Here is a 22,916-nt window from a genome sequence, read left to right as displayed (position 1 = left end):
GGGCGGGGCTGTGGGCGGGGCTGGGGGGGACGGGGTAGGGATGGATCCGCGCCCCCGCAATGCAAACACCCGGCACCAAAGGGGGCGGAGGAGGTGCGGGGCTCAGCTCAGCTCGAGGGCCCCCGGTGCCCCCACCCCACCCTCCACTGGCCTCTAGCTTGGCACCCCCCTCCCCCTCCCCTTCCATCGAGTCCCCTCCTGCTCCTCCCTGGCTCCGGAGGTCCGCAGACGCCCTTCTCAGTCCCACCCCGAGGGTCGCCCACCTGCCTCTAACGTCTCTCTTCCCTCCCGCACGGGGGCCTCGGGCTACCCGGGATCTCTCACTCCCCGTCTCCACATCCCCCCCGCCTTCTCTCCACCTCCCCCTCCGTCCCTCCTCTCCCTTCCCCCGCCTGCCCCAGAGGTCTCCCCCACCCCTCCTTCCGCACCCACCCAGTCCGTCTCTCCTCCCCACCAGCCCCTTCCCCAGCCCCACCCTGACTCCGGCGGCCACAACACACCCCCATCCCGGGCACGGCCGACCCATCCCCTCAGCACAGTCGCTGCCGCCGCCGACTCCAAGACCAGGCGCCAGCGCCGCCCCCCCCCCCCCCCCCCGCCCAGCTCTACCACTTTGGGACTCTGCCTGTCCCTGGGCCATCTCGCCATTGCCCAGCCCGGGCTCGGCCCTGGCCCCTCAGCGCACCCCCCCCCCGAGACTCTCCCAGGCCCCTGGCTCTCCCCGCCGGCCCTCGCCGGGTCCCCCGTCAGTGTCTTTGGCCACCCTGCACCTTTCCGCTGTCTCACCAGAAAACCAGCCCCAACACGCCAGAGCCCCATCCCTCAGGTCGGCCTCCTGCCCTCCCCTCCCCTCCCGTCCCCTCCTCCCTCAGCCCCGCCCCAGCCCCTCCCGGCCCCTGGGGCCCTGGCGGCTTCCCTCCCCGCCCCTCCCCGCCCCTCTGGACTGGCTGGGCAGGGCTCCGACTACAGCACCGCCGCTCGGCAGGGGCAGAAGGGAGGGAGCGGGAGCGGGGGCCTGACCAGAGGCCCCGGACGCGGCGCAGGCGGGAGCTGGACCCAGAGGTAAAGAGGAGCGAGCAGGTCCCTGGCCCCCCTTCCCTGGGGTGGGGACTGTTGGGACGAGGGAGGCTGGGTTTCTAGAAGGTGAAAGGGCTGACCCTGTGATTCTGACTCCTGGTGAGGGAATGAAGGGGGGCTGGAATGGCCAAGTCCCCAGTCCCTGGGGTGGGGCTGCGGAATAGGTCGGTGGAATGGGCTGGGCTGGGCTGGGGTGGGCTGGGCAGGGTGTCGAAAGAATTCGAACAGGGTTCCGGGCTCCAGGAATAGGGAAGAGCTGGGTCCTTGGCGGGGCGGGGGGGCCGGGGGGGCGGGGGGGTGGGGGGGTGGATTAGGGGCTGGGGCCAAGAGAAGGGGCTACAGGGGCCGGTGGGGACCGCTGGCGCCCATCCCTGCACCCCAGAGGCCTCTGTGGCTCCTTTGCAGCTCCCGCGGCCACCCCTTCCCTGGGCTGGGTCATGCGCTGCCCCAAGTGCCTTCTCTGCCTGTCAGCGCTGCTCACGCTCCTGGGCCTCAAGGTGTACATCGAGTGGACGTCCGAGTCTTGGCTAAGCAAAGCCTACCAGGGACCCCGGGACACCCCACCAGGCCCCACACCCACCAGCCCCGAGCCCACCCTGCCAGCTAACCTCTCCACCCGTCTGGGCCACACCGGCCCGCTGCCCTCGGCTTACTGGAACCAGCAGCAGTGGCGGCTGGGGTCCCTGCCCAGTGGGGACAGCGCGGAGGCAGGGGGCTGCCGGGCTTGGGGGGCCGCTGCTGCCGCCGAAATCCCGGACTTCAAGTCCTACCCTAAGGGCCTCCGCCGCTTCCTGCTGTCGGCAGCCTGCCGGAGCTTCCCACCGTGGCGGCCCGGGAGCGGCGGTGGCCAAGTGGCCGGCTGCTCGGGCACCGACGTCCCCTACCTGCTGCTGGCCGTCAAGTCGGAACCGGGGCGCTTCGCGGAACGGCAGGCCGTGAGGGAGACGTGGGGCAGTCCGGCTCCCGGAGTCCGGCTGCTCTTCCTGCTGGGGTCGCCCGAGGGTGAGGGGGGGCCCGACCTGAGCTCCCTGGTGGCCTGGGAGAGCCGCCGCTACAGTGACCTGCTGCTCTGGGACTTCCTCGACGTCCCCTTCAATCGGACGCTCAAAGACTTGCTGCTGCTGGCCTGGCTGGGCCGCCACTGCCCAGGAGTGAGCTTCGTCCTGCAAGCTCCGGACGATGCCTTCGTGCGCACGCCTGCCCTTCTGGACCACCTGCGGGGCCTACCACCCAGCTGGGCCCGAGGCCTCTACCTGGGGGAGGTATTCACCCAGGCCAAACCCCTCCGGAAGCCCAGAGGACCCTTCTACGTGCCCCTGTCCTTCTTTAAAGGTCACTACCCGGCCTACGCAAGTGGGGGTGGCTATGTCATCGCCGGGCGCCTGGCCCCCTGGCTGCTGCAGGCCGCGGCCCGCGTGGCCCCCTTCCCCTTCGACGACGTCTACACAGGCCTGTGCTTCCGTGCCCTGGGCCTGGCACCCAGGGATCACAAAGGCTTCCGCACAGCCTGGCCGGCAGACCAAACGGCCGACCCCTGCGCGTTCCGGGACCTGCTGCTGGTGCGGCCCCTCAGCCCCCAGAAGAGCATTCGGCTCTGGAAGCAGCTGCGGGACCCCCAGTTCCGGTGCTGAGCCTGGGGGGAGCTGGGGAGAGGAGGGGGAGGGCGGCCCTGGCCTGCACCCAGGTGCCCGTCCCTGGCTCGGCCTCTCCTCCTGGGCCTCAGCGTGAGGGAGGAATCCTAGCATCGTGACCGCCTGAGCCCCTCTGGGGCCCTCCCAGGCGAGGGGGCTGGGCAGCAGGAGGCAACAGACTGTTTTTGTCTACTTCTTGTTTTTGAAAAATATGCCCACCCCCACTCTGAGACCTGGCGTCGTCTTTGTGCCCGTGGGGCCCCGGAGGGCTGACCCAGTGAGCACAGCTGCACCCTGACCTTCACACTGGACGCCTTCCCCCGCCCCCCCATTACTGGGCAGGACCAGCTCTGGTGGCCTCCTGGTCACTTTGCTGAATGGCAGCATTGTCCCACCTAAGGGAGAACAGGAGACTGTCTGGGGAGGACCCCCCCCCCCCCCGTCTGCAGAAACGGACCCTCCAGCTTGCTAAAGTTTCCGGGGGAAGTTACATGTCTCAATGGCCCCGGCCTTCTTTATCTACAGGGGAGAACCAAGGGGTGGTCCCAAACCAGTCACGCTGGGCTCTCCTCCCACCTCCCAAACGCCAGGAAACAGACCAGCGGGGGGGGGGGTACAGAGCCAAATAGAGTTTATTGGCCACCTGCTGACCACCTCTCCTCTGAGGGAGTGGCTTCCACAGGCTGACCCACCACGCCCACCCCAGAGGGGCTTCTAGTCCTGGAGGCGCCCTGACCCAGCCCCTGGGAGAAGGCACTGTAACAGGCAAGGAGGGGGCCGACTGAGGCCCCCCAGGGTAACAGCCTGGAGGAGTGGGGATGGGGGGGCTAGAGCCCTGGCCCCAGTATTCTGGAGGGAGCTGACTGGGGAAGGAGGGTGGCATCCTGCCGCTCCCTGGGCACCCCCCCCCCAGAGTGGGGCTGCCCCTCGGGGTGGTTGAGGTGGGGGTTGGGGGACGAGCAGGCCTCACTTCTCAAAGTGGTCCAGGGGGTAGTGCTCCCCGTAGGTCTGGAGGTGCCGGGCCAGGGCCTCCTGCTGCTTGCGGAGCTGGGCGGGCATCTCCTGGTACACGTCTGAGAAGAGCAGGCTGGGGCTGGGCTTTGGCTTCCGCTCCGCCTGCTCAAAGGCCTCCATCACCTGGGGGAGGTGGGACAGTAGACACGCAGCCAGCCCCTCACCCCCCACCTGTGGGACCCCGGCGGGGGGCTCCCATCTGGACAACAGGCGAGGATCGGCAGGGGTGAGAACCACCTTGTCAGCGCCCCCCCACCCAAGCCCGGCCTCTCCTCCCCCGCACTGTCCGGTCCGACGCTTAATGCAGAACCAGGCAGCACGCCCTTTAGAGGTGAGGAAACCGAGGCCCGGAGGGAGGGTGGCCCGTCCCACTGGGCGCACTGCCCGGCTCCCGGCCGAGGACAGTGGGACACTCACACTGCACACGGATTAGGTCGCCTACCCCTTGCCCACCTTCTGACGAGGACGCCGTGTCCGTCCTCAGGCAGGAGGGCGTGGAGGGCAGGCGGCGTGCCGAGGACGCAGCTAGGACCCGGCAGAGGCGCCCGCCCAGGCAGCCTGGCACCGAGGACCGCACTTAGAGACCCTGCCGGGCTGTGCCCAGGTCTCCCAGCTCCGTGCCCCCCAACCCTTCCAGGCTTCTCCACCTCCTACCGCCCCAGACCACGCCCCCCGGGGCACGATTTCCACCAGAGGGAGGCCCCCACCTTCTTGCGGGACTGCTTCCTCCAGGCCTTCTCCTGCTCGTCGTCCCACCAGCCCCGACTCTGCAGGTAGTGACGCAGCCGGGAGATGGGGTGGTCCTGCTTGTCCCAGTAATTGACCTCGTCCACCGAGCGGTAGGCTGAGCTGTCATCACTAGTGCTGTGGTGGCCGATCCTGCGGAGGGGGCCCAGGGTCAGGACGGAGCCCCCTGCAGTGGGTCAGGAGGGAGGGGGCGGACCAGGGGAGAAGGGGTGGCAATGGGATACAACCCACGAAGGGGATCCAATATGGGGGATGGGGTCCTGCTCCGGGGCCAGTGGCCTGTGCAGGGGAGATGCGGTCAAGGCCGCGGGGGAGGATGGGGGAGGCAGGCACCTGTAGGTCATGGCCTCGATGAGGAAGGGCTGGTTCTCCGCCACGGCGCGCCGCCGGGCCTCCTTGGTGGCGTTGTACACAGCAAACACGTCATTGCCATCCACGCGGATGGACATGATGCCGTAGCCGGGGCCTCGGGCAGCTGTGGGGACAGAGAGGCAGGGCGGCCCCGGGGCTCAGATGGGGACAATGGGGGGGGCAGCAAAGCAGCGTTCCTGCGGCCTCCCTTGTTGCAGACCCGCGGCAGGGAAAGGACTGGGGAGTGGCCCGCGGGGCCCCTACCAATGCCGTCCCCGCGGTACTGCTCCGAGGTGGGCGTGGAGATGGCATAGCCGTTGTTCCGGCAGAAGAAGATGATGGGGCACTCGAGGGTGGCGGCGAAGTTGAAGCCGGCGTGTGCGTCCCCCTCGCTGGCCGCCCCCTCCCCGAAGTAGCAGATGACCACCCTGTTGGCGTTGGCCCGCTTGGCCGCGTAGGCCGCCCCCACCGCTGCAGGGGGAGAGGGGGGGTGAGCAGGAGCAGAGCCGCACACTCTCCCCACCCGGCTCTGCCCTCCCGCTGCACCCCACAAACTGCCTCAGCCCCACCCCGCTGATGGCCGCTCCCCACACCTCTTCCACCTTCAAAACTCCGCTAGAACCTGACCCCGTGTCCCACCCCTTCCCGCCAGTCGGCTCGCCCAGTCACCTCCCGCCTGAGCTCCCAGCAGCCTCCTCACAGGCCCCCTGCTCCTCCCGCCCCCACCCGTTACCCTGGGACAGCCAGAGGCCAGTTAAAATGGTTAAAATGTGAACCAGGCTGACATTCCGGCCCAGCGCCTCTCCCCCCTGCGGCTCCCACTGCCCTCAGACTCCCCTGCATCTGCAGCCTTCCCGCACCTCTCTGCGCCCCCTCCTGGCCTCCCTACCCGGTTCCACACCTGCCTCGGGCCCCCCCTGCCCCCTCAAGCGGTCAAGCAGGCACTTGCCTCAAGACCCCACATGGTGCCCTCCCTGGCTCCTCCTGGTCTGTAAGAAATGTCACCTGTGATGCAACCCCCCACCTTCCTCCATCACATCTCGGCTGTGTTTCTCCCTGCAGGACTGCTCACCCGATCCCCTCCCTGAGCTCCTCCTGCATGCTTCCTGTCTGTCTCCTCACATGGAGGAGGGCTGAGGTGTTTGTCTCCTGCTCACTGCGCCCCGCATGGCGCCCACAGAGACTCCATACGTTCGCCCACTGAGCAGCTGAATGGTCACTCAAATGGAAGGTAAGGGCCAGGGCCCAGCCTTCTGGAAATCCTACCTCCCCGCAGGGAACACGCCACCTCCTCTCACAAAGCTGCCCTGCTCGCCTCCCATGTCAGAGGCGCAAACAGCTCCTCGTTCCAGGCACTGAGCTAACACGTACGAATGGGCCTCGCAACCAGCACGCCGCTCAGCCCCACGGACACAGCAACGTGTGTACCTCGGCCGCCGTGGGGCAGAGAGAGCCGAAGCCCAGCGCGGCCCTCGACCGGACTGCAGGGTCCAGAGGGCAGGTTCCAGGGTCTCCCCAACGGGCCTGGCCCCAAGAGGGTCTGCTCTGACTGCTCGAGGGAGCATGGGCTTCCAGAGTAAGCTTCAGGGGAGTCAGACTCCGAGGAGTGAGGCGGAGCAGGGTCGGGGGCAAGAACCCAGCTCTGCCCAGAGACCCTTGCGAGGAAGTTGGTACCCGCTCAGTCAGGCGCAGGTGCCGAGTCGGTGAGCGGACCAACGGGATGGGCAGTTTGGGAAACGAGAGCTTCCCACGCCAGCTCCAGCCTGCCAAACCACAGCCCTCCTGTGGAGACTGCTGGACGAGAGGGGTCTGTAAATGTAAAGTCTGGAGCCCGGACCAGCGCTCTGAGCCCGGCACCCACGGGGAGGCCCCCGGAAGGGCTGGGCCCGCGCAGGGGGGACGCTGGTCTGCGAGCCCCCGGCCTGGGACGAGTCCTCACCCTGCGGGATCTGCGTGGCCAGCGGAGAGGAGATGGTGACAAAGTGGCGCTCCTTGCAGCCGTAGTGCACGGGCATCTGGCGGCCCTTGCCCAGGTCACTCGAATTGCTGTAGCACTGGGCCATGAACAGCTCCAGTGGGTAGTCCCGGTACATGAGCACACCTGGGGGGGGGGGACGGCTGTGTGAGCCTGCGGCTGGGGTGCGGGGGCAGACTGAGCCCTGGGGGTCCCGGGGCGACGCCCCTGCAGCCCAGGCTGCATCTCCCTGTGGGTCCCAGATGGGAACTGGACTCAAGCAGGGGAAGCCGATTCACAGGCTCACGGGGGCCAGGCAGGGCGGGCACACTAGAGAGCTTGGACCTGTCCCGAAAGGGAGGCCACCCACCCTCCCTGGTTCCAACCACCCAACTGCTGCTTGGAGACACCAGATGGCCCAGCTCTTCAAAAGAAGGCAAAACCTGGCTTGCTTTTTTTTTTTTTTTTTAACAAGAAACTACCTGATGTCGATGTTTCCACTCACGCAATTACTTCAAAAATCATTGTATGAACCAAATAAAACTACGGGCCGCTAGCTCACAACTTCTGAACTAGAGAGACGATATCTGAACCTGCTTGTGGCTGTAAAATCCTGTCTTCAAACAGAACCGCTCTGGTGAAGGGGGCCTTGCCTGCTGAGTTAGAGGACAGGAGGGGTTGAGGTGGTCCTGGGATGGGCACAGACCCGCTCTGGGCCGCCCCCTGAAAAGGAGGACAATCGAAACGCCCACACCTGAGGGGCCGCACTGGGGGTTCAAGGACGCCCGTGGCAGCACCCAAAACCTGAGCAATGCAGAGGGGCAGCTGGCTGGTGCAGGCATTTCCAAATCTCTGCTTTACTAGAGAACTTTCTTCACGTGATGACGTAATGGGGGTCACACTGCACAGAAGACACATTTTGTGCGGGCTGTGCACACGTTCCCCGAATGACTGCAATGTGAATATAACGTTTGGTGCCAGTTGCCTTTATTCTGAGCACTTTCCAGAGATTAACTTGATTAATCCTCACAACGACCCCCCAAGGGAGGGGGGATTATTCTCCCCATTGGCAGATGAGAACACTGAGGTAGGAGAGCTCCCAGAGCCAGCTCGAGGTCACACCGTGAGGTGGCGGGCTGGGCTGTGGGGGCCACGCAAAGCTCACCCTTCACGGCTGAGGCTGCAGCAGGGCGGTGGGGCTGGGGGAGAGTGTTCCCCGGCTAACGGGGTGCCACCGCCGAGACCCCCGCACACGGTGAGCGCTGCCCGGACAGTCGGCCCCGAGCACGCACCTGAAGTGGGAGTTGGGGTGAGGGGCGCTGGGCGTGACGTCAGCCTTCGCCTTTCATAAAACTAGACGTGGGATTTCCTGTCGGGCGACACAGACTCACACACGGAGTGGCCACGCCGTACATAACACAGAGCACAGAGGAGGTGCTGCGCTCGAAGCGGGAAAGGGGGGGTTCCTCACAGTGCAGTCCGTGGTCTAGCACGTGAGAATGGCAGGCAGGGCCAGGAGTCCTGGGCCCAGGCCCCAGCTGGCTCTGACTCGCCCCAGGAAACCGCAGGCCCTGTGGGAACTACTGCTCTAGATGGAAATGTGCTGCCTCTGAGCTCCCTTTGACGAGCGCCCCTTCCTGCTGGTGCCGGTCGGCACTCCACGGACATCCTTGGTTTATACCAAACGGCCCCACGTGGGCAGCACCACAGAGGGCTGATGCCGGGACACCCCTGCTCCACCCCTCAGGAGGCATGTAGCCTGGGCCCTGGCACGGAACCTTCTGGGCCGCCTGCCGCCTGGCTCAGACAGGAAACATGGCTGCTGGGAGGCTCCTTCCTCTGGTGGGGTCGCGGCAGGTGAAAGGAGATGGGGTCGCGGCAGGTGAAAGGAGATGGCGCCCCCTCTGCTTCCAGCACTCAGAACAGCACCTCGGCCTTGAAGAGCTCGGCGGAGGGCGGCTATTGTTCTGAGCGCCCCCGTTCTCCGCACAGGAGGGGCCTGAGGTGAGTGGCTGCCTCGGCAAGGCCAGGCGCAGGTCTCCCAGGCGCCTGCCCCGCGGAGCGCACACCCCTCCCGTCTGCCCTGATGAGGGCTGCCTTCTACAGGGGCCTCAGCGCGGAGGGCTCCCTCCAGCAGGGCGGCCAGGACCAGACCCCCCCCAACACCCTCCCCACCCGGGTTGGAGAGCCCGGTGGCTGCCCATGGCTCCAAGCCCCCCGCTCGTCCTGCCTGGAGTCCTCACCCGAGAGGCCCCTTCCGTGGAAACAGCAAACCTGGCTGGGGCCGGGCGCACAGCCCAGTGTCTAGGGACACCCAATACACAGGGCGTCTGTCCTCCTAGAGTGCGGGGCATGGGGAGTCGGGTGCAGTGGGCACCCGCCTGCCCGGCCAGCCTGCCCCCTGCTGAAGAGAGAGCCCCCCCCCCCGCACATCGCCTCCGACTCGGAGAGCTTACCCGCTGCCGGGCCCTGTGCTGCGGGCTTTGCGTCCCCTGCCCCATGACCCCCCTCCACAGCCTTTGGCCCCGTCACTCCTGCCTGCTTCACGCCCATCTCCGACCCTCCGGTCCTGTCACTCCCTCACTCAGAAGGGGCCGCCCCGGCTGCCACTGCCAGGCCCTGTTTGCTCTGCTCCCTCAGGGGCACAGCGCCCGGAGAGGCCAGGACGGGGGTCCCCGTGCAGGCCCACGGGGGGCCAGGCCCGCCCTGACCGCATGCTGCCCCAGCACTCCCAGGGCAGGGGGCACGGCGCCATCATCAGCTCCGTGGCCGAGGCCAGAAAACTGAGGCTCACAGAAGAGAAGCACCTTGCCCCGAATGTGACAGCCGGCAGAGCACGGAGCGGCCCCGAGCACAGGCTCTGCCCTACCACCCCGCCTGCCGGGCCTCCAGACGGAGGAAGCCCGCCACCACACACCCCTGGCCCTGGCTTGGCTCTTCCTTGCTCAGAAAGTTCTTCCCGGCAGAGCACGCCGGGTAGCTACCGCGGGCCTCGCCTTCCCGCCCGGGGGGACTGGGCCTGACCTGCCCCCACGGGGACCGCAGACACGGGCCGCACCAGCAGGGACATACCTGCCTCCCGGTACTGGCCGAACACCAGGTCCGTGGTGTCCAGCGCCGCTGCGCTCCCCACGTGCGTCCCCTCCTCGCCGTAGTTGGTCATGTAGAAGGAGATCCGGCCCTGGGGGTGCGGGAGGGCCCGGGGGCCCGGGATCCGTTATGCTGGGCAATGACAGGGAACCATCCGGATAACTGGCCAGCTTCTGGAGACTTCATTCATCACCAGACACACGTTCCGGGCCAGGCCAGGCCGGGCTTCCCGCCTCCACGGAGGAACTGCCAGGTCGGTGAGAGCCAAGCGCAGGGGCTGTGTGATGGGAGGCCGACGTGCATGCCCGGCCCACCCAAGGGGCGGCAGGGAGAAATGCCTGGGCTGGGCACAGCTGGGGGTAGATGCAGGTTTCCAGGCAGAGGGAACAGTCAAGGCCACGAGGCCAGAATGTGGGAGGGGTGGGGACAGACAAGGCGGGAGAGGCAGGACCCAGCGAGGCAGTGAATGAACGACACACCGGGACTTTACCTTGAGAACTGCACCCATGGCTCTACTCAGAGCAACATTTTAGAAACAGCTCTCTGGTTGTCATGTGGGAAATGGATGGTGGAGACAGGACTGGGTGCAGCCCACCAGGCAAGAGGGGGTGGTGGCCGGGCCTGGTCGTGGCAGGAGACAGGCAGAGGAGCGGAGGGGAGAGCACCAAGGGAGCGGCAGACCCTTGCTGGCGGGCCACACCGGCGCCCCGGCCGACTCCCTTCTCCTGAGCCCCCCCCCAGTTCTAGAGCCTGGAAAAGCCAAACATTCTCCCAATCTCCCTTATAGCCAGAGGTGGCCGCAGACACAGTTCTAGCCAGAGACTTAAGTGGAAGTCTGCTTCTGCTTTCCCAACAAAAGAGAGGAGTGTAGCAGGCGCCAGCCCTTCTTCTGCCTGGCACACTGCTGGGAGGCTGGACCAGTGGCAGCCATCTTGCGAAAATGAGGCAACACGTGTGGGATGAAAGCCAACTCGCCCACGATGGTGAAGCAGGAAGGTAGGAAGTCTGGGCTCCTGGCATGGTGCTGAGCAGCAGAATGGATTTCTAACTAAACCCGTAGGGACAAAGTAAATAAGATGGGAGAAAGTGATACGAGGGGAAGAACAGAAACAGGGAGGAGATGCAGGTCTCCAGCTTGGGCAGTGGGCGGACAGTGGCCTCCGCTGAGAAACGGCCTAAGGGAGGAAGACGCTGAGGTCAAGTCTGGACAGGCTGAATTTGGTGTGGGACACCCAAGGCAAGAAGCCAAGTAGATCTGGGGCTAAGAGGTGAAGTCTGGCTGGAGATTTGGGGCACCCCTGGCACGGGGCCAGAACTAAGCTCCCCAGCACCATGTGTAAAGTGAGAGAGCTCGGGTCGGTATCTGACGGACGCCCCCTGCCCAGTCCTCATGTGTTCTGCAGTCCAGGCTTTCTGTCGTGGTGGGAGAACTAGATGAATAAAGCTTTCTTCTAAGTGGGGAGCCAATTAAAAGTTAATTGACCTCCCACAGCCACGTGGGCGGATGCTGGGTGCTCAAGGCCTGGGAGGGCTGTCGAGGGTGGTGCGGGGAGGAGCCTGAGTGCCTTCCCACCCAGGAAACAGGACCTGGCAGGAGGCAGAGGTCGCTGGTTGCCTACCCTGTATCCTACCCCTCTTCCTGCTTGCTAACTGAGATCCCATTCCATAGGCAGCAACTGCCCGGATGGAAAGACCACATTTCGGCCTCCCTTGCAGCTGGGAGCGACCTATGCAATGTCAGATGCTACTGGGTGGGACTGCCTGCAAAGTTCTAGAAAGGTGGGTATGAGGAGATAGCTGGGACATGCCATGTCTGACCTGCCACCTTCCTTCCGCTTCCTGCCTGGAATGAGGTGTGATGGAGGGAGCTCCAGCAGCCATTTGGCTCATGAAGGGCCCTCAAGGCGAGAAGCCAAAGCTGGGTATCCAGTGACATTGTGGTGCCACCATACCAGCCCCAAACCCCGTTTTCAGATTTCTTTTATGCAAGATAAAAACCCTCCTAATCTGTTTAAGCTACTGCATTTGTTTCTGTTAGGATTTGGGGTGGGGGGTGCTTTGGGGGAGGTCTGTTACTTACAGCTGAACAGAAGCCTAGCTAATATAAGCTGAGCTTTGACACATGAGCTGATCTTACTGAGGCCTCCTCTGTGGCAGCCAGCGGACAAGGGACTTTCTGTGCGGGGCCTCAACAGAATTCCTACCCCTAACCTTGCTTTCCTCACTTTTTAGCATACTGAAGAAACTGAGGCCAAGCCAGGAAAAATCGCTGCCCAAAGTCACAGCTGTGATTGGACCCACAGCCGCTGGATTCCAAAGCCCCTATGTGCACAGCCAACCCGGGCAGGAAGGAGCCCAGGCATGTTGAGAGGGTGGGAGGGGTGGCCTGGCTGGTGGTAAGGCTGCGGAGAGCCGAGGCCACAGGGGAACAGGAGACAGAGGAAGAGGAAGGGCCTGGCCTGCCCCTGTGGGCTGCGGGAGCCAAGGAAGTTTCTGGGCAAGTTTCAGAGTGGAGGCACTACCCTAACTTGGAAAACCCACACATAGTGCCCTGTGGGTGGGAGTCTGCTCAGTACTGTCCCGTAGGCCAGGGGGCCTCATGCTTTAGTCCACAGGGGGATGGCCTGGGGGCTCGATTCTCAAGCCCATCCCTACTCCTGACCCAGCAGATGCAGCGGGCACCCAAGGGCCCACTGCCCAACATTCTTCCCCCCTTTCCCACAGGAACCCTGGGCCTTGGGAGGGACGGATTCCACGGCTCCCTTGGAGGGCACATGGTCCTCATGGCCAGGGGCTAGCTCAAGGCGGGGCCTGTGACCAAAGCCCAGATGGCGAGCATTAGCCCCAGCCTTCTGCTGGAACGTCAGGGAGCAGACATTCTCTTTCCACTGCTAAGCAGAAAGGACAGTCGTCGTGAGGCTGGCAGGGTTACGATAAACACCAGCATCACTCTTCCTAAGGCCATGACACATGCCACCGAAGTCCTTAAGGCAACCCCATGAACGGAGTACAGACAAGAAAACGGAAGACCTGACAGATGAAGCGACTGCCCCAGGACATAGCTACAAAGTGGCAGAATGAAGACTTTGGTTGTAAAGTCCTGCTCCAGAGCCCGTACCCTGATCCTTTCTCTGCCACCTGTCCACGAGCCTAGACCTGCCAGAGACCACTGCTGTCTGGGAATGAAGGATGCTGAGACAGGAGAAAAGACACTCGGAGAGAGAAACAGGTCTGATAACACTAAGCCCCTGGGATCCAGCCACGCCTGAAACTGGACCCTCCAGATGTGAAGTTATTTGAGTCCAAAAATTGCTCCTTGTGGACGCTGCTCGGACCGGGTCTCTGCCCGCTGACATGAACACGGCTGAGGCTCAAAGCCCATCTGACACAGGTGCCCCAGGAAGCCCAGAGGGGCACCCCGTTTCTCAGGACCGTGAGCTCCCAAGGGGAAGGCCTGTCAGATCTTCCTGCCCGTCCGCCCCCAGCACAGCCATGCCCCCAACCGGGAGCACGGGAGGATCTGATCCATCCTCCTGCTCTTGGGCAGCACCCTTCCCACACTCTTCCTCCATAGCACCGAGAGAACCCCAAGGACTCTGAGGACCCCAAGACAAAGGATCTCCATCCCACCCTCTCCTCCTTAGGAGTCATCTTCTGGCTCGAACACAGGCAGGGCGACCTCAGGGAACCCCCCTCCCCAGCCCGAGGCCACGCACCTGTCGCTGGGACTCATAGAGGATGCGGTCCATGGTGTTGAGCAGAGTCATGCTCTTGTAAAACTTGAGCACCTTCTCCTGGGGCAGCTGCGGACGGAGGCACAGACAGACGTGGGGCAGTTGGGACCAGAGAGGAGACGGACAAGGGGCCCGGGCGTGGGAGACACTGTGGGGGTAAGGCGGGGGCCTCTCACGTGGGGATCCTCGCTGGGGTTGATGATCTGGCCCTGGCGATCCATGACGCGGTAGACGGGGATCCCAGAGATGACATTGGGCTGGATGAATTCTAGCTTGTCTACAAACTCCGCCGAGGCCCCTGGGAACTGGGGCTTGTCATCCAGGGACGGGAAGTGCTGCTGCGCCCGTCTCTGGGGGAGCTGGGGAGAGAGCAGGGTGGGGGTGGGGGTTCTCATGTCCAGAGCAGCAGAGGGTTCCCTGGCTCGACCTCACGGCGCCAGGCAGGATGGCCTGGTAGTTAAGCCCCCGGGGCCCCAGAGGGCCCTGACACACCGGTTACGGATCCCAGCTCCACCGCTTTCTTGATATGTGACCTTGGGCAAGTCACCAGACTCCTTTGTGTCTCCATTCCTCATCTGTAAAATTGGGGGGGAAGATACTATCTATCCCACAGGGCGGCTGTAAAGAGTACACAACTCAGCAGAGGGGCAGTCGGCTCAGGAACCGGTAGCTGTTCTATCAGGGCCTGGCCGCTTCACCCTGGCATTCAAGGCCTCTCCAGTCTGGCCAGACACCCCCTCTCTCCACTGGAGAGCCCACCTGCCCCCCGTGCCCTCGAGTCCGGCCGGATGGGCTCTCCAGTGGCCCCACACAACCAGGGCAGCCACCCAGAATCAAGGGAGTCTGTGAGCTCTTAGGTGTCAGCCTGCCTGGGTTCAAATCCCTTGCCAGGTGACCAGAGGAAAGTGACTTCCCCTCCGCCAGACTCTCCTTCATCATCTGTAAAAGGGAGACCACCTCATGGAAGTGTCGTGAGGCTTAAATGGGATCCTGCACATAGAACTGGTTAGCAGAGTACTCGGAAGTCGTACAGCAAACGCTCAGGAAAGGTCAACTGTCACTTCTGCCACCACATGGCTGCGCCCATCTCTTTACTAGAATGTCTGCTCCCCCACCCCCACCCCCAGGGAAACTTCCCCGCTTCAATGGCCTCTGCGCTCCAGTCCTAACCCCCACCCCTCCAGGCCCAGACTGACTCCTTCAACAAATATTTGAGCACCTGCTTTGTTCTGAGCCCTGTGCTGGGTTCTGGGGACCTAAGAGAAACAAGACATCTGTCACTGCGGCCCAGCGGGGAAGCCGGCTGCTGAGCAAGTATGGCTGAGGCTGGGGCTGATCTGTCTTTGCCCAAGAGAAGCCTTGAGCACGGGAGAGTGGGAAGGAGCCAGGCTTCTCTGAGGAAGCATCCTGAGAGCTGAGAGCCGGAGGGCAGCCGGGGGTCAGGGAAGGAGCCCTGGAGGCTGGGGTCACAGAACACGCCAAAGGCAGAAAGCTAGGGACGGGATGTCACTCGCGGAGCCTGGAAGAAGTTGAGTGGCTGGAGAGCCCTGTGGGGGGCATGGCACCTCCTCAGCTGGCAGGGAAAGCCCGGGAAAAGACCACTGGGCAGCCTCCGGGCGCCACAGGATGCACGCCAACCCCATTTCTCAGCCTTGACCTGGTCTCAGCACTGCCCCGCTCCCCTCTATCCAGCACTTGCCGGCCACCGGCGGAGCTCCGTACCCACAGTCTCACTGGGTCCTCAGAGCGTGTCTGAGGCACAGACCACCTACTATGGCCCCTGAGGAGGGAGGAAGCGGAGATACTGGGGGGGGGGGGGGGGAATCACCTGCACCACAGCTAAAAATAGGTCAGTCAGGACGGGGCTTCCAACGCAGGCCGGGCTGACATGCAGACCCCAAAGCCCTGCACCTCACCCCAACTGCCATGGCTGACCCAGCCCCCCAGCTACAGCGCCCTTCCCGTGGCTGCCAGTGATGGCAGCTTCGCTTCCAGAAGGAGCTCAAGCACGGCCGGCGGGCTCAGGTGTGCGCCCCACTCCCCCCCTGGAATTGCCCAGCAGAGCAGCCGAGGATCCGGGGGGAAAGCCGAGCACCGGGGCATTTATCTGCGCTTGTGGCTGTGAGGAAATAAAGGAAATGACACTCCCCACGGCAGGGCAGGTCCAGGCCTGACCACGGCTTCCCCTGCTTGCGAGGGAAGCCGCTAACTGGGGCCGCCCGCGCCCCCCCCAGAAGCACCCACACCGGCCGGACCTTTCCATCCCCCCGCGCCGGAGGATCAGGTCTGTGTCTGCCTCCCGCACAGATCACAAGCTCGGGGAAGGCAGTGTTGGTTCACACAGCAGGCGCTCGGCAGCCCATCACTGAAGGGACGGAGGGATGGGCACTTGGGTTCACTGGCCTTGGAGGCCGATGATGTGGGTGCCAGGATCTGAGCTCCCCGCATGGCTCTTTGCAAAACGCCCTGTCCCCGTGAATTTCCTCATCTGTAGAAAGGCCGCAGAGGGCTGTTGTAGAAAGTTCCTGCCATGAGGCACACAAAGGGCTCAGCATAGGGATGGGAACACTGTTTATAAGCTCAAAACTTGGTAGAAAGGGAAACCACCCCAAAATCTCGGACGGGTAGGAAACAGGAAACAGAAAACGGCTGGCCCTTTGTAAAGAGGAGAGGGAAGAGCCGGGGAGAAGGTCTGGCAGCAGGGCACCCCGGACGGTAACAGCAAACCGTGGACAGGCCGGCTGGGGGTTTGGGGCCGGCAGGGGGCAGAGGACAAGGTCACAGGGCTGAGAACAGACTGGGCTGTCAGGACAGGACTCTGCCTGCCTCCGGACGATGGACAGCTGCCATCGGGGCACCCTGGCACACCCCACACTGGCCTCCGGCCTTGTGGGGCCGGGGGGGCTTCCTTCCTAGGCCCGTGGAGATGCTGGGGTCCGGACCCCAGAACTACTGTGCGGACTGGGTGAGCGGCTGGGCTGGGCGGAGGAAATGTCCGGGGCGGGGGGCGGGGGGGGGGGGGTAGAATAGCCCAAGGAAGGATGTGACTCCACCCTCTTTTTCTTCAGAATATGGTGGGGGGTGGGGATGGGTTTGTCGTGGTGGCCGGTAACTTACAATGGCAGAGGCTATAGAGATCTACACAAAGCCTTGCTCCAACCACACAGGAAACAGAGAGGCCTGCTCTGGAGGGTCTGGTCCGCCCAGCAGGCACTGGGGTGCCTGCCCCCCTGTGGAGCCACTCCCTCTGGCCCCGAGGTTAAGGTTAAGACTCCCCACAGAGTAGACTCCAGCCTCCAGGCTGTATAAGGAGAGCTCCCTGAGCCTGTTTCCTCCCCCAGAAGCAGCGGCAGGACTACCTATCTCCCGGGGCATCACAGGGACGAGTTCAGAGCGCTCAGCCCAGGGCCCGGCACACAGCGAACAATCCGCAAACACGAGCAGCTCATGTATTTGATGATCATTACTGTCCAGCAGGAAGCTACTGAATGGAGCCACGCCGGGCCCTGAAGTGCCTGGAGAGGAGAGGGAGGGCTGGGTGACGAACACCGAACACGCAGGGTACAGACTGGGGCAGGACCACCAGATGGTTACCCAGGATGAGAGACTCCGGGCTAAACGGCTCTGTCCCGGCTCTGTCCCTTTCCGGCAGCGCCACCACGTCACCCTGAACTGGCGTCCCCTTGTGGAAAGGATGAGGATTGCCACTCCACAGGCCTGGGGTGAGGAGGGTACAAAGCACCTGCTATGGCTCGAGGGGGAACTTTTGCGGCCAGGGTCAGAGGGAACGCGAGGAAAAGCTCTCTGGAGAATGGGGAGTTACGCCGAGGCCTGCTGGACCAGCAGGGGTGAGGCAGGCAGAGGCTAGGGGGAAGAAAGCGCCAGTCCCCGGGAACTACCAAGGCCAAGGCAAGAAGAGAGAGCCTGGGGCCCAGCGAGGCCGCGGCATGTTAGTAAGGAGCGCAAACTCGGTGCCACACAAAGCGCCTCCTCTCTGCCTCTGTGCTCTCTGAACCCGATGAGGCAGGCACTGCTGTCTCACTTTGGTAAAACAGAGCTGGCCCTGAGGCTCGGGGCGGGGGCGGGAGTGACTTGTCCTGGGGCAGGGAGATCATGAGTGATGTCAGCACACGAAGCCAGGCAGCCTGACTACAGCTGCCCCAAAAAAGGTGGGGTCCGGCCGTGGACGGTTTTGGGGATGGTGCCAGTGGGCTGAGTCCTCTGCATCTAAGACAGCGAGGGCCACGGAAGCCAGGGGCTCTGGCGAGCACGATGCGGCCCGGGGCTGCTAGTGGGCAGTCCCGAGGGAGGACACCCTTCCCCTGACTGCACCACATTTACTGCCCCTGGAGAAAAACTGCAACCCACACTTCTTGAGACCTTACTCAGTACTTGGGATACGTGGTAAGTGCCTCCTAAAGACCATTTCCTTTCATCTTCACGTCTCTCTGAGGGAAGTGTTACTGCTGTCCCCATTTTACAGATGGACACGGGGCGGGGGGGGGTCAGGAATGGTTGTCCGAGGAAGTGGCCTGTCACCTGACACCTAAAGGACCATATTCCTACAAAGGCCACCAGGTGGAAGGAACTCATCCAAGGGAGGGGTAAAAGGGCCCGTGGGGCTGAAGCGCAGGGAGGGAAGGGCACGGTAGGGGCTGAGGCCGGCCCCTCTACCCCAGCTTCTCACCAGCCCCGAAGGCCCCAGGCAGAAGCTGCTGATACACGCCAAGACCGGACCGAGCACGATGTTGCAAGACTTGAACCGAAGCCCTAGCGCTTCTCCTAGCAGCCTGGTACTATGGCGAGAAACTGGGCTTTAGAGTCCAGAACTCCCAAGTTCAGACCTCACCTCCCTGGGCCTCGGTTTCCCCACTCATGATAGGAGAAAACTGCCGGTACCTGTTAGTGTGGCTATATTAGACAGAATAATGGAGTGCGCTGGTAGTGTAACTCATAAGTGCTTCCTAACGTGAAAAACGAGGCCTCGTACCTTAAGACACTAGCCAAGAGGGAGATGGACCCATACGGTGAGGAGACAAGCAATGACCATCTCCATTCGTCCCTCAACACACATTGGGCACCGCCACTGGGAGACAGTGCACGGGGCGCTGGGTCCCCAACAGGCTGCCCCCGACAGCTGGGTCAGAAAAACATCACTGATGATCCACACACAGAGCTCTGTCCCAGAGGAGAGACTCCACTCACCCCACCTGCTAGGCTCAGAGAAGTGAAGTGACTTGGCTGGGGTCCCTCTTGCTTCTTGGGGTGGTGGCTCAGGACTCCCTGACAATTGAGTTTCCTTTCTCCTCTTCTCCCTGAGCACTAAAACATCTGCTCTCACCTGGGTGGGGAGGGACGGAGAATCAGACAAAGGCCTCCTGAGCAACAGGGCTTTCAGTCAAGAACATGGTGAAAGGAGAGGCAAGCAGGCAGAGATGAAGTCAGGCAGCCCCAGCCTTTCCCCCAACCCCGCCTGCTCCAACAACCCATCCGTCAGCTACAACACAGCCTCTCAATCTTTCCCCAAAGCACTATCTCTAGGCTCGGCCTTGATGGGCTGAAACTGCACCATCCAATATGGCAGCCACCAGCCACTCGTGGTTATTTAAACTTATTGAAATTAAATAAAATGAAAACTTCAGTTCCTGGGCCATACTAACCACACTGAGAGCTCAGTAGCCAGGTGTAGTCAAGTGGCTACCGTACTGGGCTGCACAGATCTAGAAGACCATCATCATCACAAAATGTTCCACAGATTCTGGTCTACAATCTTCTTTGACTAGGGGCGCCTGGGTGGCTCAGTCAATCAAGCGTCTGCCTTCAGCTCAGGTCATGATCCCGGGGTCCTGGGATCCAGCCCTGCGTCAGGCTCCCTGCTCAATGGGCTCAGCGGGGAATCTACTCCTCCCTCTCCCTCCCCCCACCCGCTCATGCACGAGCACGCGCTCTCAAAAAAATAAAATCTTTAAAAATATTGTTTAAAATCTTCTTTGACTAAATCCCACCACTCCTTCCCTTAACTCAAAAAAGTCTCCTTTTTAATCTTAGAAAAAACAAGTGGGAGAGGGGTGCCCCGTTGGCTCAGTTGGTGGAGCATGCGACTCTTGATTTCTGGGTTATGAGTTCGAGCTCCACACTGGGTGTATAAATTACTTCAAAAATATAAAATCTTTTAAAAAAAAATTGGAGTAATAAAAGTGGGAAGAGAAAACAAGGACTATAAAAAATATATAAACTTAGGGACGCCTGGGTGGCTCAGTTGGTTAAGCGTCTGCCTTCGGCTCAGGTCATGATCTCAGGGTCCTAGGATCGAGTCCTGCATCGGGCTCTCCGCTCAGTGGGGAGCCTGCTTCTCCCTCTGCCTGCCGCTTCCCCTGCTCGTGCTCGCGCGCACCACTCTGTCAAATATATAAATAAAATCTTAAAAAAAAAAAAAAATATATATATATATATATAAACTTAAAAATACAATATAATGTATGGGGATTAACAATAAAAAATTAAAAAAAAAAATACACAAAAGGGGGGCGCGTGGGTGGCTCAGTTGGTTAAGCAACTGCCTTGGGCTCAGGTCATGATCCGGGAGTCCCGGGATCGAGTCCCACATCGGGCTCTCTGCTCAGTGAGGAGCCTGCTTCTCCCTCTGCCTGCCGCTTCCCCTGCTCGTGCTCGCGCGCACCACTCTCTCTGTCAAATATATAAATAAAATCTTAAAAAAAAAAAAAAAAAATATATATATATATATATATATATACTTAAAAATACACAAAAGGTAAGTACCCTGAAAAACCCCCTCCAAAAAAATCCCCCCATCCCATCACCCACCAAAAAAAATTAAGGAGGGGAATCAAGAGAGAAAAGCAGCAGGGAGACTGAGCCTGGAAGGAAACAGATTTAATCAGCCATAAATGACCTCTCCCTACGTTCTGCCCCAGTCCTGCCCACCTCCCGCCCCACAGGCCCAGCCAATGGACTCTTGGGACTGGAATCAGCCACGCAGGATCTGATTGCTCCAAAAAAAGCTACAAACAACAGCCCAAAGGCAGGAAGCTGCCCCACCCCCAGCCTGCTCCAGCAACCATTTCCACAATTACCTGCTTTAAGGTGACTCCTTTTCCTATCTATGTCCCCTCCCCCTCACGCCTGGCCCACCCTCTTCACTCTCCTCCCCTGCTTCTCTCCCTATCTAGAGTGTCTTCCCACCAATTCTACCTTCCTTTCCTAATGGATTAGGGATCAGAGGGTCAGACCCAACCTCACAAGATCTGGACAGTTTTCCCTCCAAGGGCCCTCACCAATCCAGGTCCTGCCAAGGTCACCTCCTTTCTTCTGATCTCCAAGGTCAGTTTCTGTCCCTTCCCTCCAGCCTCACTTTCCTATTGCCCTTATTAAATACCAGGTCCAGTTCTCAGCACTTTACATTTTTTATTTTTACTACAATCCTACAAGGTGGTCAGTTAGCATTTTAGAAAGAGGGAAATGCACCCCTCTGTAGAGGTCCAGAGGAGCAGTCCTTTACCCAAGGCCACACAGCTGAAAAGCAGCAGTTTAGGAATATGAACTCACCTTCCAAAACACTACTCTCTGATCTGTAAAATTTCAGTTCATGACTCTTCCGCAGCCCAATGCCTCTCTCCCTCTAATCGGAACTTCCAGCTAGACTTCTGCTGTGTGACCTTAAACTGTTAGCAGCATCAACGCAAGGGGATTCTGACCCTTTTGATCCCTTTTGATAAGAATTAAGCATTTCTCGGGGGCCCCTAGGTGGCTCAGTGGGTTAAGCATCTGCCTCAGGTTAAGCGTCTGCCTTCGGCTCAGGTCATGATCCCGGAGTCCTGGGATGAGCCCAACATCCGGCTCCCTGCTCAGCAGAGAGTCCACTTCTCCTTCTGCCCCTCACTCACCCTGCTCATGCTCTCTCTCTCGCTCTCACATAAATAAATAAAATCTTTATTTTTTTATTTTTAAGATTTTATTTATTTATTTTTGCGAGAAAGAGGGAGTGCGAGAGAGAGCATGAGCTGAGGGAGAGGCAGATGGAGAGGGAGAGGCAGACTCCCCGCTGAGCAGGGAGCCCAACGCCGGCAGGATCCTGGGACCCTGGGATCGTGACCTGAGCCGAAGGCAGACGCTCGACCGACTGAGCCACCCCGGCACCCCAAATAAATAAAATCTTAAAAAAAAAAAGAAGAAGAATTAGGCATTTCTCAAGTGTTACTCAGAAACGTGGGCAAGGTGGTGCCCTGTCTGGACCTCTCTCCCTCCTCTTTTCCCCAACAAAATTTTACTGATTATCTCCTCTGTTGAGTGACCAAAACAGACAAGGTCCCTGTTCTGGCATTCGATCAGGGACACAGGATCAAACGACTTTGTTACGCAATTCATTTAAAATCAGAACAGTAGTAAAGGAACAAAGAAATGCAGGGCACTTTGAAAGCCCGCGTCGGAGAACCCGATCTCTCTTTTCTCCTTTTTGAAGGGGGAGGGGGGACCTTTACCAAGAAGAAAGTCTCTCCTTCGTGCAGTTTCACTCTTCAATGCCTGCGAGGAAATGTCTCGCCTTCCTCCCGTGTCCCTCCACGCGGCCTCCCGTAGGGTTGAGTGGCAACTAAAGAGGAATCCCCTCCCTCTCTCCAAGTTGTCTCCCTCCCTCCGGGTCCACAAAGCAGCTGCCTCACTTCTCCTCTCCTGAGGAAGTGGAAGTTCTGCCCGACTGTCTTCTCCGATTAGTTCTCCCAGCCCCAGTCCCTTCTGTGACAGCCCTTCCTTCACTCCCTGCACAGACCCCACATCGGAAGACGGCGTTGACATCCTTACTCTCCCTCGGGGAAAACTCCCCAGGTACTCACAGATCTAGCCAGCCCCCGAGCCCCAAGCCGCCGCAGGAGCAGGAGGCCAGCCTGGCCCAAGCCTCGACTTGAGCCCCAGACCCTCGCTGCTGCAGCCGCCACCGCCATCTTGGCTAACAACCCCTCAGCACTCCGCCCCTCTCCTCGGCTGGACTGCGGGCTGCCCCTTTATGAACCTGATTGAAATGTTAGCACCGCCCTGCCAAGAAACCGCGAGTTACCAATCCTGCGGTCTCTAGGGCACGGGTATGGGTGGACCAAACAATCTAGCTTGCCAAAAATCACTCTGATCGCCTCATCTTGGTTGTTTCTGTAACAGGCAAAGAAGAGGACAACCTAACCGGAGCCTCAGGGCTTTAGGGCCAGGGGGCCTCGGGTAGGACGAGCTCATGCCAAGGCCCGCCCCCTCATCTCTACTCTCCAATGGCATTCCTGGATTTGCGAGGCGGGAGTGGGAGGGGCCAGATTG

General features: G+C 61.2%; 2 protein-coding genes across 6 annotated transcripts; one reads left to right on the top strand and one right to left on the bottom strand.

The window, feature by feature from the left end:
* The first annotated feature begins 882 nt into the window (after positions 1-882).
* B3GNT8 (UDP-GlcNAc:betaGal beta-1,3-N-acetylglucosaminyltransferase 8) lies at positions 883-7,366 on the top strand. 3 transcript variants are annotated; one of them, XR_013444178.1, is made up of 2 exons: positions 883-1,062; positions 5,883-7,366. XR_013444178.1 is itself a non-coding variant. In XM_036094903.2 (2 exons), exon 2 carries the CDS (start codon positions 1,515-1,517, stop codon positions 2,706-2,708), a length of 1,194 nt encoding a protein of 397 aa, XP_035950796.1. In that variant the 5' UTR covers positions 891-1,062; positions 1,483-1,514; the 3' UTR covers positions 2,709-2,938. The 3 variants fall into 3 exon arrangements, 1 of the variants encoding a protein (XP_035950796.1); XR_013444177.1 differs by having other exon boundaries at positions 4,360-7,366; XM_036094903.2 differs by lacking the exon at positions 5,883-7,366 and adding an exon at positions 1,483-2,938 and having other exon boundaries at positions 891-1,062.
* BCKDHA (branched chain keto acid dehydrogenase E1 subunit alpha) lies at positions 3,323-22,605 on the bottom strand. 3 transcript variants are annotated; one of them, XR_004918155.2, is made up of 10 exons: positions 22,448-22,605; positions 13,775-13,957; positions 13,581-13,667; positions 9,847-9,955; positions 6,760-6,921; positions 5,085-5,291; positions 4,803-4,944; positions 4,430-4,601; positions 4,176-4,280; positions 3,695-3,845 (listed from the first exon to the last, which is right to left on the bottom strand). XR_004918155.2 is itself a non-coding variant. In XM_036094900.2 (9 exons), the coding sequence occupies exons 1-9, from the start codon at positions 22,553-22,555 to the stop codon at positions 3,675-3,677; spliced, it is 1,341 nt and encodes a 446-aa protein (XP_035950793.1). In that variant the 5' UTR covers positions 22,556-22,605; the 3' UTR covers positions 3,323-3,674. The 3 variants fall into 3 exon arrangements, 2 of the variants coding, with proteins under 2 accessions (XP_035950793.1, XP_035950795.1); XM_036094900.2 differs by lacking the exon at positions 4,176-4,280 and having other exon boundaries at positions 3,323-3,845; XM_036094902.2 differs by lacking the exons at positions 4,176-4,280; positions 6,760-6,921 and having other exon boundaries at positions 3,323-3,845.
* Positions 22,606-22,916: the final 311 nt, after the last annotated feature.

This window comes from Halichoerus grypus, chromosome 15 (genome assembly GCF_964656455.1).
Source record: "Halichoerus grypus chromosome 15, mHalGry1.hap1.1, whole genome shotgun sequence".
Classification (NCBI taxonomy): Eukaryota; Metazoa; Chordata; class Mammalia; order Carnivora; family Phocidae; genus Halichoerus; species Halichoerus grypus.
This window is presented reverse-complemented; position numbering and strand designations above follow the sequence as displayed.